Genomic DNA, 12,588 nt, shown 5'->3' with positions numbered 1-12,588 from the left:
AAAGAGAGTAACCCTGCCTCTTTGGGCAGCCGAAAATTGTCCTTAAGTAGCACCTTCTCGCCCATGAGCTGGCCCCGGGGACGAGTGCCGGCTGCCAGTCACTAAGGCCTGCAAGAGTTTGGGGGTTTTTTTTGTGCATGGGCCAGCGTCTCCGTGCTCCAGGTCCGGCAACGGATGAGCGGCAGACGGTGGGTTTGGTTTCACGAGGCCTCTGGCTCCACCGGGCAGAGGAGGGAATGTGCTTTGGGGTTTCCTGAAGGTCTAACAGCCTCCTTCCACTTTGATGTGTAAAATCTTGGAGAAGCCCGGTCTCTTCCTCAGGGCCTGGAAGAGGAGCAGAGAGCACAGTCGGTGCAGGACCTGGCAGTCTTCAGGTCGAGCAAGAGAGAGGAGAGGACATCCCAAATCCCCACCGTGGGAAGGGGGCCACCCTGGTCCCATCCCAACCACTGCATCCCACAGGGATTTGGCTTCCAAATTTTTTTTTGGATTTGACGGTTGGACCTGATGGTCTTAGAGGTCTCTTCCAACCTAATGATTCTGTGATTCCTTGCAGGACTGGCTCAACGCTTCTTAATCCCGTGCCCTTGAAGCTAGCTAGCTCTGGATTGGGTTTCTGCTTGGTTCAAAACACAGTTTCCAGAGGACAGTAGTAATTTGGGGCAGATGACACCAACAGGCAGGGGCAGGTGGGATTTGTAAAGCACGGTGGTGGGCGGCCATGCAAGGAAAACCCTTCTGAAATGGCTCTTCTCTGAAGGTGACCCCCAGCCTGGCGATGGATGTGGGTCCGTCTCGCTGCCCACTGTTTTTCCCATGCCAGGGCTTGGCGGCGGAGCAGGAACTGCATGAGCCATCTGATCCCACCCGACTGCACTGGTGGGCCTCCTGCCTCCAAGTCCTGCTTTGCATCTCATTAGAGTTTTGCCTTATGCCCCCACGGGAGCCCAACCCGCTGCAGGATGAAGTCAACCAGAGGATGAAGTGAAACGGAGGCACCTATTTTTCCCCTTGGACACGGGTGGAGATGTTTGCCTTGGAGACCCTGAACAGATGAAGGACAGCCCAAGCCCTGCTGAGCATCACAAGCTAAGCAAGGTCTGCAACTCAGCCTGACTAAAATTTCTGTCCCCGGGGAAGCGACCCACGGAGAAGCAGTCCTGGTTAAAGCAGTAGGAAGGAATCACAGCATGTTAGATCTCGTTTCAGCCTTTGGGGCATGTGTGTCTGGAGGACAGCGAGCCTTCAGGATGTTCCTAGGGAGCTAAAATGTTCTCTACTAAGGGGCTTCAGCAGTGGGCAAGACTTTGTCCTCAGACCCCCCAGGGACACGAAACTGGTGACACACGAGTGACATGGGAATGGCACCCTCTACCTGGAGTTTGTTCACCATTTCTTCAAACATCTTCTTGGCTTCAGGGCTGTGGGGCTCCTTGAAGTAGTCCACAATGCCCACCTGCACGACGATGGACTTCAGGTTCCGGCACACACCTAGGGGCAGAGATACTGCCTGGCCTTGCCATACCTCGTGGGGAGGTAGCCTCCCTGCAGCCAGGGTGGACCCTAAAACCCACCTAGTGTTCCTCAAAGCCTTGTGCATTTGGGAAAACCTCACCCTGAACATGGAGGAGACCCGCTCTTGGTGACCACGACCTCTGTAGGGAGGATGGTGGTCTATGAGATGGTTTCCAGTTGTCACACCCCAGTTCAGCAGTCCTGTCTCTTACTTGGGAAACCCTTACTCTTCTACTCAGACAGGTGAGTTCCCAGCAAGTCCAACCACAGCCACATATGCCATGACCACCAGGAATGGCACCTCAAACAGACCCTCCTGATGGCTGTGGACCTCTTTCCCCTCAGAGCTCCCATCCATTGCATGACTCCAAACTCAGCTCCACCAGGGTGATCCTCAGCTGTGCCACAGACATTGAGGCCTCGATGACACTGCGGGGAGCATGGAGGGAGTGTCTCCATCCTCCCTGTGGCCCAAGGCAAGATCAGCTCTTCTTAACCCACCCTTGGCAGGTGGCTGTTTGATCCCCTCTTAGAAACCTTCCACCATGCAGCTCCCAGCACCTTCCACTGTTGGCAGCGTGTTCCTGCTGGTGGGGCTGGAGAGCAGGGTCTGGCTCATGGAGCTGATATCTTGTGGCCTTTTGGCCAACGGGTGATGCTATGCATGCCCTCTTGGCATTGCTACTCACTGTTGAAGTGCAGTAGGGCTTTGGGGGTGACCGGCGTGGAGGTCAGCACTAGCATCTCCAGCCCCTTCAGCCCCTCTCGACACATCTCCGCCGCAACCTCCTGGTTGATCTCTGCCACGTGGTCCAGCTCCAGGACCTGAAGCCTCATGCAGTTTCGGGCTGGAAGGACAGAGCACCCACAGTCAGTGCCCCACGGGGAAGGGATGAGGACAGCTGAGGGGAACGGGGTGGTAGGAGGGATGGGTGGCAGCAAGAAGGGGCAGGGTGCACCCACGGTCCTTGGGGTGGGCTTCTCCATTGAGATGCCCGTGGGACATCTCCTTGAGGTACACCCTGCCTCCAGCAAGATCCCCTTCTCCTTGTCCCATCAGAGGAGAGCTGCCTACCTAAGGATGCCAGTCCCTGGACGCCGCAGCCTGCCCCTCCAATGCCCAGCGCCCGCAGGTGCGGCCAGCACCGGCCGATCATCTGAAGGCAGCGGTTGCTGAAACGCGTCGGCTGCTGGCTGGGGAGATGAAGAAGAAAGATCTGGGGAGGGCTGGCAAAAAAGCTTCTCCCCCACCCCACAAGCGTTCCTGCAAGTGGTGTGGGATTGGGACCTCTCCCACCCCACCAACCCGGGCGTCACTGCACGGCAAGGAGGTGTCTCCAGAGCATACGTCACCATCTGAGCAACCAGCCTGGGCTGAGCTGTAAGCAGGACAGGGCAGGTCCATGCGCTCAGTGGAGTCCCTCTGCCCCCAACCCTCCACCTTTGGAGATCTGAATCAGGCCCTGAGCTCTGTTGCTTGCAGTGATCAAACCCGTAGCAGGAGCCTGGACGTCTAGCTCAGGTGGAGAAGCCTACATGGCATGCGGGTTTTCCCCCAGGGAAGAAACAAGCCATCAGGGACTTGACATCCAGCTTCTCCTGCTAAGAGACATCCCCCTTCTGCACGCCTCAATCCAGGCTGACAGGGGACATGACATTCCAGCAAACCTCCCAGGAGAAGAAGAAATGCCCAGGAGGCAACCTCATGGCATGGAGGTGTGGAGCCAAGTGACCTGCGCTGTGAGCCATGAACTACTGAGCATCCAGATGTTGCGGGGCAGAGATCTACCAGCATCTTCATGTCCCTAAAATGCTTTTCCAAAATGAGAGCAACTGCAGTCATCTCCCTGAGGAGCGACTTGACACCCTTTTAAAAACATCCAGGCCCTTCAGGGCTGCTGTTAGACGAGCAGTGAGGAGCTCAGACAAGCGTTTGATGTTCAGTGTCGCCTACCAGACCCATCACGGCTTCCTTTTCATCTCTGGTGTTAGCAGCCTCCCAGGAAACATTCTTGGCTCTGCAGGGAGGTGCCTACACCCAACAGCTCCCAGCCTTCACAGAGAGGGATGGGGCTGAGGTCCCAGTCCCTCAAACTGGCCTCCAGCACCTCCTCCAAGCAAATCTGGATCTGGCACCCAATTTCTTTCCAGCCCAGTGGTGCCCTCTCACACTCAGCCTGGCCTCCTCCTAGCATGACTCTTACCATGGATGCAAAGGCGCGACCTGGAGGGAGATGATGTCCCTGCAACCTGCTCCAAGGGCCCAGATGACTTCATGACCCACAGGGTCCGTAGAGCTCCTGGAACAACACAGAGGACACGTGGTGGCCCGCACCGGCAGCGATGCTGCCCCGCGGGCTGTGAGTGCAGCCTCCACGCTGCTACACCTCTCTGCACCTAGAGGTACAAATCTGGTCATTATTTATAACCTGTGATCTGCCCATGAACCAGACAGTCCCAACACCAACCCATGCAGGAAGGCTGAAGGCATTTCTATCTGGAATTGTGCCTACGGATGTGCAACGTCAAGAAAAATGGAAGAAGGTGAGGCTGGAGGTGAGATTGAAGATGAGTTTGGAGGTAAAGCTGAAGGTAAAGGCTGAAGGTGAGGTTGGTGGTTGAAGGTGAGGTTGGTGGTGGAAGGTGAGGTTGAAGGTGAAGGCAGAAGTCTTCCAGATGCAAAGGTGGCAAGTGATTGAACTGAGACTGCCAGGCCATGTACCCTTGCGGAGCAAATACAACGTCCCTGCAGGTCCCGTTGGGTTGGTTTCACTTGCCACCTGCCCAGCCTGGATGGGGAAGGTGCCAGGAGGCGCTAAGAACATTTCAGCTGATGGGTGGTAGCTTCTAGCCAAGGGAAGGGGCTGCTCCACGGCCTCTGTACCATCTCTGCTGTTGTGCCACCACATCTGTAGGTGGCTGTTGGCCAAATGTCCCTGCAGAGTTTTGCTGTGGGGTCCTCCCTGGTGTTTTTGGAGATATCGAAACAGACATTGTGGGATGCTGCTGGGTTCGTGCCGGGGCATGGTAGAGGTGGAGGTTTCTCATGAGTCATGGCACTGATCAGGCTCGGCCACCCTGCCTGCCTACCCGGCGCTTGTGACATTGGCTCAGAGTAGCTTTTTCTGATGCCATTGGCTCCGAGCACCAAGTCAATGGAGGAGAGATGTCAGAGAGCATCATCCTGATGCCACCAGCCCCAACAGAGGCCCCTGGCTGTTTCAGCACACCAGGCTGCCTCCTGAAGGCTGAGGCGGCACTTCCTAACTCTAAACGACCTACTTCGAAACTTCAGGCGAGCCTAAAAATAAGTGATGGGTGTTATCTTGAGCGTTTCACACGTCTCCACTGAAGAAGCCTGCCAAGAGCCCCTTGTGAGAGCGGCGGGTTAATTAGAGCATGAGTCAGAGTCACAGGTTAGCAGTGTGCCAGGAGCGCTTGCTCTAACGCCCTCGGAAGGGCCGATGGAGGAGTCTTTGGGTCAAACCCAGCAGCACTGGTCTGCCTCATGGTGTGGGATCCCCAGAGCAGAGCTATGTCTGAGCTCACTCAGTCCAAAACAGAGGAGATGGCTGGGTGTGCCTTCCCACCTGAAGGATTTTCCACCCTGGACTGGATGAGGACACCCATTGTTTGCAGGTGAAATGGATACCAAGGCTGAAGTGGTTGTCTGCAGAGTGCAGTAGAGCAAGAATCATCCTCCTTGAGAGTGTAGGAAAGGAAAATCCTGTCTCCGCAGGCAGCAGAGCCTCTTTAGAAGGTGGCCAAGACCAAGGAGCAGTCAATGGTCTCCTCCAGGACCTGTGAGCTCCTTCAGGACCTACACCATCACGGGCCTTGTGTTCTTCATCTTGGGCAAGGTCTTCAAGATGGCTCTTAGCAATCCTATAGCAGAGCTGTTCCTCCCTCCTGAGACAGAGGGACCCTGAGGTCTCTTCTCCCCGTTAGAAGCCTTCATTGGGGGTGATGGTCAGGTGGGACCTCACCGGGCCCCGGTGTTGGTGCACCTCTTCTTCCCCCTTCTCTAACATAAAGCAGTGTCCCCATACCAAGACCCTGGTCACGCCTCCAGCTGGGGTGAGATCAGTAACAGGACGGTGGGAATGGAGCTGGAAGGGAAACATCTGCATGGGAACGTGCCAGAAGAGGATGAGAGTTGCAAGGATGCCTTGCACTGGGGACACTGGACACTGGGGCTGCCACTGGGCTGGGGACATGGAAAGGTGGGTCCTTCACATACGGTCAGACGGGCTGCGTTCTGACAGGGCATGGGGGGGATGGGCATCAGAGGAGTCCCAGCACATCCCATGGATGTTCCCAGCCTTCTCCCCTCCAGGGAACCAACCACATGATCCCTGTGGACAATGGGGGGATGCCGGTGGCCATCCTTACCGGTATGTGACAGCCTGCAGGGCCCGGCAGTAGCAGCTGGCCAGCCAGAGCGAGCGGTCCGTCAGCACGTTGGGGCAGTGTGAGATGCGGAGGATGAGCAGGTTGCTGCCCGTCGCCTTCAGCAGGGACTCCAGCCCGGCTTCCAGGCAGCCCCTGCCAGGGATGGAGGCAGAGTCACTCCCCATGGCCACCCCGGGGCCACCTTGGCGGGGGCTGACATGTCCCATGGGGATCTGTGGGTCCAGGATGCCCAAAACCCACAGCAGGATGTCCATCATTGGAAAAAGGACTTTGGGGCTCACGGAGCATCGTCATCCCTGAGGACCAGCGGCTCCGGCTGTGGGAGGAGGAAGCCTGGGACGCAGGGACTCACCGCGTACTCTTCATGTAGTCCTCCTTGCTCTCCTTCTTCCCTCGCTGGCGTGGCTTGAGGTTTTGGAGGGTGAGGGAGTGCATCTGGGTGCACCACTGAGACAGCATGGCCAGGAACTGGGGGGACAGGGGTGGCTGTCACCGAGGGGGACACCCTCAGCATGCCCCAGGCCACTCATGCTTGGCTGTCTTTGGGCAGACCTGTGCATGCACAGAGAGACGCGTTTCTGCATGCACACACACGTCATAAACATGTGAAAATGCCCATACGAGGTCATGCAAGTGCAACGGAATCACGGGTGTGACCCCCGTAGCGCATGAAAACACGCGCTCGTGCGCCCACAAGCATGCACATGTGAACGTGCAATGCATCCAGCTGCTGGTGCAAGCACGCGGTTGTGTGCACCCCTGTTCCCAGAACCGTGATGCCATGGCAATCAACCCAAGTGAGATGCACAGCTTCACCTTTCCAAGAGAAAGGTCTCGCCCTGGGCAGTGCCACCCCCATCCCTGGTACCTTGGAGGACACTCTGGCATTCTCCAGCAGCACCCGTGTCCACACGGCCGGGTGCCGGGCCACGAACTTCCAGTCCTTGCACACCTCAGCCGCCCGCAGCAGGGTCTTGGTGTCCAGGTAGGTGAAGATGCAGAAAAGGGCTGCCCGCATCTTCAGAATCTCGGGGCTGATCACCTCGCTGGAGTGGCCTGGGCTGCCCCTCTCCAGCCGGCCCACCTTGCCCCCAGCCCCCTCGGTCCTGGCTGTGGGACACCCACCGTCAGTTGCCACTGGTGGCTGGAGAGGACAGCGGGGAAGGGATGCTCCTCGCAGAGCCAAGGAGCCATCCCCGTCCCCCACCTTCCAGCCTCCCTCTCCTCCCACCCCACCAGAAGAGCCCGGCGTGGTCTCACCCGTCAGCCGGCAGCTGCCGGCGGGTCGGGACGCAGCAGATCCGGGAGCATCTGGCTCCCAGCCCTCAGCCTCCGACTCGGTGGTGCGGGAGCCCACGTCGGAGACGTCGCCCTCCTCGCCCTCCGTGCTGTTGCGGTAGGGGCGGCGGTGCCAGTTTTGGATGGCTTGCCGGCGCAGCCCCGAGCCCCGGGCGCCATCCCGCGCCGCGTAGGGATGCCCGTCGGCGGTGTCATCGGTCGGGCACGGCTCGGCGCTGTCGCTGTCGTAGCAGCCCGAGCTCTGCGACACGGCTTTCGCCCGGCTGGAGGCCCTGGGGGGACAAGGGTGCCCGACCTCAGCGCTCGCCGGGGTGCGCATCACCTTCCCGTCAGCTCCTTGCCCGCCAAAAAAGGAGCATCCCGTTAAAACCCCAAACAGGCAGCGCGGATAGGGGACTCACCCGGTGCTGGAGGAGGAGCGTTGGTTGGACACGCCATAGGGACCATGTATGGCCACCCCCGGCCCCGGGTGCCGGTCTCTCTGTGGGGAGACAGGACAAGAGGAGCCAACGTGGCGAAACCCAAAACGTGGGTGGTGCAGCCGAGGGAGATGCCCCCGATAACCCACCCAGCACCAGCCGCGCTTCGTGGTGAGGCCATACCCAAGCGGGATGCCGAAGAGCAGTTCCAGCATCACCCCAGCGCCTTGCCCATGCTCACCGCGGGAAGACCCACCAAGAAGTAGCTTCTCTTTGGGATTCCCCCACCCAGGATTATCCATTTCCTCGTGGGAACAAGATGGGGGTCCCTACACCTCCCCGCTCAACCCTTTGCAGCCATCAGAGAAGCCACGCTGTTGCGTGCCCAAAGCCGATGGAGTGCCCGTGCCTGTGCCCGCGGAGGTACCGGTCGGCCGGCAGCCTTGGCCCCCGGCGTGCCGCAGCGTCCCAGGCTGCCGTTCGGGGTGGTGCCGCAGCTGCTGCTGATGATCTGGAGCTGCTTCTCGGCTCGGTCCGCCCGGTCCAGCAGCTCCTCGATGAAGTGCTGGAGGCGGACTTTGGCGTTGGCCTCGCGGGCGGCTGTCTCCTTCAGGAACTGGTCGATCTGCAGCACTTCCCTGTGTGGAGGGACCAGTGGGTGACACCCCAAGCCCTTCCCACCCGTCCCTGTTAAGCACCTTCATCCCCGTCTGCGAGCTGGGGTGGGAGGTCGAGGATGCTCACGCGCATCTATACCATTCCATCATCAGCCTGATTCGGGTCTGTGCCAGCCCAGGTGGCTCCTGGGCATGGTTCAGGGCAGAGCAGGGACCAAGCGATGCTCCTGGCATGCAGGGTGGATGTGGCCACCTTGTTTGGGGGGGGGGGGGGGGGATGATGATGGTGACATCTCCAGCACCTTTGCTGAGATGTACGTCGCTCCCAGGACTGGAGTCAGGGCCCTGAGTGCGATGGAGCGGAGGGAGGAGGAGGAGGATGGTGCGGCGGGATGATGGAGGAGGTTGGCAGTGGTATCCTGCCTCGTTTGGGGCAGACTTAAAAGAAAGACGTTAAGGGCAGCCTCCTTAAACCACACTCAGCCCCGTGCCCAATTAAGCCCAGTGGTTGCAAGGCCCCAGCTCCTTCATTAAGACCTTAATTAGCAGGTGTTCGGGAGCATGAGGCCTGTGGATGGGCAGGGTTCGCCCTGCTGAGACGCTGAGGTGTCAGCCCCAAAACACGGCCAGTGCTAGGGGGGGAGTGTGCCAGCAGCTCAGCGACCCGAGGTGGCCCCATCCCGCCCCACGCACCCATGTGCCCAGGCACGCCCCCCCCCCCCCCCCCGCCGACCTCATCCGCTTCCCAAAAACGGGGGCGTGCGCACGCAGGCACATGCAGCCATCACACCCCCTCTGCGAGCACACACGTCCCAAAAACGCCCGCGGCCACGCGCCCCTGCAAACGCACGTGTCCCGTGAACGCACACACGTCCGTCCGTCCCCCCCCCCGGCGCGCACACACGCGCACAGCCGCCGTGCACCCCACAACCGCACGCGCAGAGCCGCCCTCGCGTGCACAAGCACCACGAGGACGCAAACGCGGACGCACGCCCCGGCGCGCGCGCACAGCCGGACACAACCGGCACACACGCACAGGCAGCATCATGAGCGCGCAGGTGCACACACACCCCCCCCCACACACCCCCTCTCCCCCAGACACACGCACCCCCAGCACCGATCACACCCGCGGGGTCGATGGGGCGCGCACACACGTGCATCAACCGCTCTCACGCCGTCACTCAGCACCCGCGAGCCCCTGCAGATGCACAAACACAGCTCTGCTGTGCACACCCAACTGTGCACACCCGGCCATGCACACCCGGCCGCACCGACCTGCACAGGAGCATGAAGGAAAAGGAGGGGGCAGCCCTCAGTGACATAATTCCCACTGCCGGTTATTAATTGCCATTTAATTAACAATTAATTGCCCCCCAACCTGCCATTTGCAGGGCGAGCCTGGGAGCTCCCTGGTGATGATTTGGGAAGGCTCCCAGTGAGGAGTCTCAGGAGATTTGGAAGGCAAATGGGGTGCTGGCACAGGGCGGGTAAGGTGATGCTGATGGTTATCACCTGCATCTCTCTCACACCCATGGATTGCATGGAAAAAACCCCCCAGCAACGCAAACAAATGGAGCCCAGGAGCAAAAAGCCTCCCCTGGGGACAACGGCCCGGTGGTGTTTTGGAGCTGGCAGGGCTGGGAAATGTCCCAGGGAATGTTTTGTTCTTGGGGAAGGGTGAAACTGGGTTTGCCCATGAAAATTATTTCTGATCATTTCCCCACATCTAGGAAAAAACCAAACTAATTTCTTTTCATCAGTTCTTCCCATGCTGTCTCTGCAACCTGGCAAGTGGTTTTGTCACTTTGGCTGGAGGAGTTTGGGGACCAATGGGGGCAGTAAGGGGCAGGAGGTTTCTCTAAAGAAAGGGAGGTCCAGGAGGTAGTTTTGGGGCATAAAATCAGGTTCTTATGTTGTAAGTGTCCAGGCTCCACCACGGACCAAACAAAACACGTTTGAGCCATTGGTCACCCTCTGTCCACCCTGTCTTACACATCTCCAGGCCCTGCTCCAGACTTGCTCACTCTAGTGGCCCCCGTCCTGGCACGACACACCCCCAAGATGCCCCTGGACAACACCCACGAGGCAGCTGATTGAATCCTCCAAACCTCACCATTGCCTGTTCCATACACCAAACCTAGAGGTGTTGCCCTTCTCCAGCCCCAGCGTCATCTCAACCCCCAGCAAATCCTGTGAACCTTGTTTCGGCGCCACAGTCATTATTTTGGAGTCAAAGCCATCAACAAACATGTTGACAATGGTGGGGCCCAAGACAAGTCCTTGAGGAATCCCACCAGTGCTCCCAGCCCAACCATGACTGTCCCCCACTAACCTCTCCTCACTGACTTTCTGGACCCTGTGGTGGCCTCCAGCTTTGCTAAGAAACACCTGAGGAGCAAGGTCGAGTTTGCTCGAGCAACACCGATGGCCAAAACGACCCAACGCTTGACTGGAGGGAAACTCAGGAGCAGCGCTGGGGTGGGAAGGGGGTGTTGAGTGGGAAAGATGGGATGAAAATGAGGATGACAGGGCTACAGTCCTAACAGCAAATGGAGGTCATACTGCTTGGGCTACATCCCTCTGTGAGAAAACCCCTGAATTAGGCACAGCCAAGGTGGCCCCTCTCATGTTTATGGCCGTGGGACTGGTCAATGGGATCGCTCAGGTTGTGTAGAGCTGGATGATTCAGCAGTGGAGCCTGAGGGGACGACCCAGTCCTGGTTTTGGGGGGGGACATCCTTTGGTACAAGAGATGGGCTGCAGCAACATGGCCACCACCCACATTGTGGGTATGTGTGTCCCTTGGCCGGACAGCAGGATGGTCATGTGCATCCCCAGCCTGGCTGTGTCCTGGGAGCACTGGTGGCTCTGGGAAAAGGTCTGGCATGACGTGACCCAGCTTGGTCACAGACACGGAGACTCTCAGGTCTGTGTGGACACTGCCTGCATGGGAGAAGATGCAAACCCTGATGAGAGATGATGCTAGCGGGCATTGCCCAGGGGATCATGCCCTGGTACTTGGTCTGAGGGTTTGGTGACGGTGTTGGGCTCCTCAGGGCTCACCACCAGGGACCCATTTCCCCCCCACCCTGCAGCCAGGAGAGGGGGCAAAGGACTCACTGTTGCTTGCGGGTGAGCTCCTGCTCCTTCTGCACCAGGTCCTGCTTGAGGGAGGCCAGCATCTCCACGCTGACGTCCACTTGGCGGGACAGTTCAGATGCCCGGTCCTCCAACTCCTGCTTCTCCCGGCTGAGCCGCAGGCTCTCCTGCTTGGCCTTCTCCAGCTCCGAGCTCTTGCGGTCCAGCTCCACCTGGAGCCGCCCCACCTGCGAGGCGATCTTCTGCTCCACCTCCTCCGTCAGCTTCTCCAGCCGCTTGTCCACCTCCAGCTTCTCAAAGGCGCGGATCTTCAGGCGGGCCAAGCCTTCCTCGTAGGCAGCATCCATAGCGGCCGGCGGCGTGGGGGCCGGCGCCACGGCTTTGCCCCGGGTGAAGATCTCCGTCAGCGGAATCTCGATTTCGTGGACATAGCGGGGCGAGGGGGAGGAGGACGGGGCCGGCTCCAGCTCCTCGGCGGGGACGAGGTCGCAGGAGAAGCGCTGGTCCTTGCCTTGGAAGGAGGTGCTCTCAAAGTAGTCCCGCCGGGCGGCCGGCGTCAGCAAGGCCCCGTCGGCGGCCAGGGGGAAGACGGCGGCATCGCAGATGCTGTTGGTCTTGGAGAGGACGTAGAGGGTCTCATAGGTGTGGTTGTACTCCAGGTGCGCCCGCAGCGAGGAGAGGCTGCGGAAGCGCTTGTGCTCCCCGCACCGCGGACACCGGTAGGGCAGGTCCAGCGAGGCCATCCCTCAGCTACGCGCCCCGACGCAGGGGAACCGCACGGCCCCGCTCATGGCGCGGGGTGGATAGACCCGTGGCACGTGGGATGGGTTGGGGAGCCCCGGGCGGTGGGGCCGCGGCTCCGCTGGGGCATGGTGGGGTGAGAGCCCTGGGATGGAAGCAGGGGGGTCCGGCAGTTCTGGGGGGTGTGTCAGCATCGGCCGGTGACAGGCACTGGAAGAGATAGGGGGGTTAGTGATACAGGGATGGTGGGTCCCCAGAAGTCCTTCCTTGGTCCTTCTTCTTGGTCTTCTCTCTGCGTCCATCCTACTTTCCCATGTTCCTCCCGCCCACACAACCCTTGGGAGGGCACGCAATGCTCAAGAGGGTGCACAACCCTTGGGAATGTGCACAACCCTTGGGAAGACCCACAACGTTTGGGAAGACCCACACCCCTTGGGAAGCTCCACAACCCTTGGGAAGCTCCACAACCCTTGGAAAGGTGCATA

At 59.4% G+C, this 12,588-nt stretch overlaps 1 protein-coding gene across 2 annotated transcripts; it reads right to left on the bottom strand.

Annotated features, from left to right (window-relative positions):
- Nucleotides 1-261: 261 nt before the first annotated feature.
- FBXO41 (F-box protein 41) lies at nt 262-12,105 on the bottom strand. Of its 2 annotated transcripts, none has more exons than XM_086464612.1 (12): nt 11,384-12,105; nt 8,056-8,284; nt 7,629-7,708; nt 7,189-7,499; nt 6,797-7,065; nt 6,281-6,396; nt 5,908-6,060; nt 3,720-3,815; nt 2,591-2,709; nt 2,205-2,363; nt 1,376-1,491; nt 262-324 (listed from the first exon to the last, which is right to left on the bottom strand). In XM_086464612.1, exons 1-12 carry the CDS (start codon nt 12,103-12,105, stop codon nt 262-264), a joined length of 2,433 nt encoding a protein of 810 aa, XP_086320738.1. The 2 variants fall into 2 exon arrangements, with proteins under 2 accessions (XP_086320738.1, XP_086320739.1); XM_086464613.1 differs by having other exon boundaries at nt 6,797-7,038; nt 8,074-8,284.
- Between the last annotated feature and the right edge of the window lie 483 nt (nt 12,106-12,588).

This window comes from Leptosomus discolor, chromosome 4 (genome assembly GCF_034619465.1).
Source record: "Leptosomus discolor isolate bLepDis1 chromosome 4, bLepDis1.hap2, whole genome shotgun sequence".
NCBI classification, from domain to species: Eukaryota; Metazoa; Chordata; class Aves; order Leptosomiformes; family Leptosomidae; genus Leptosomus; species Leptosomus discolor.
This window is presented reverse-complemented; position numbering and strand designations above follow the sequence as displayed.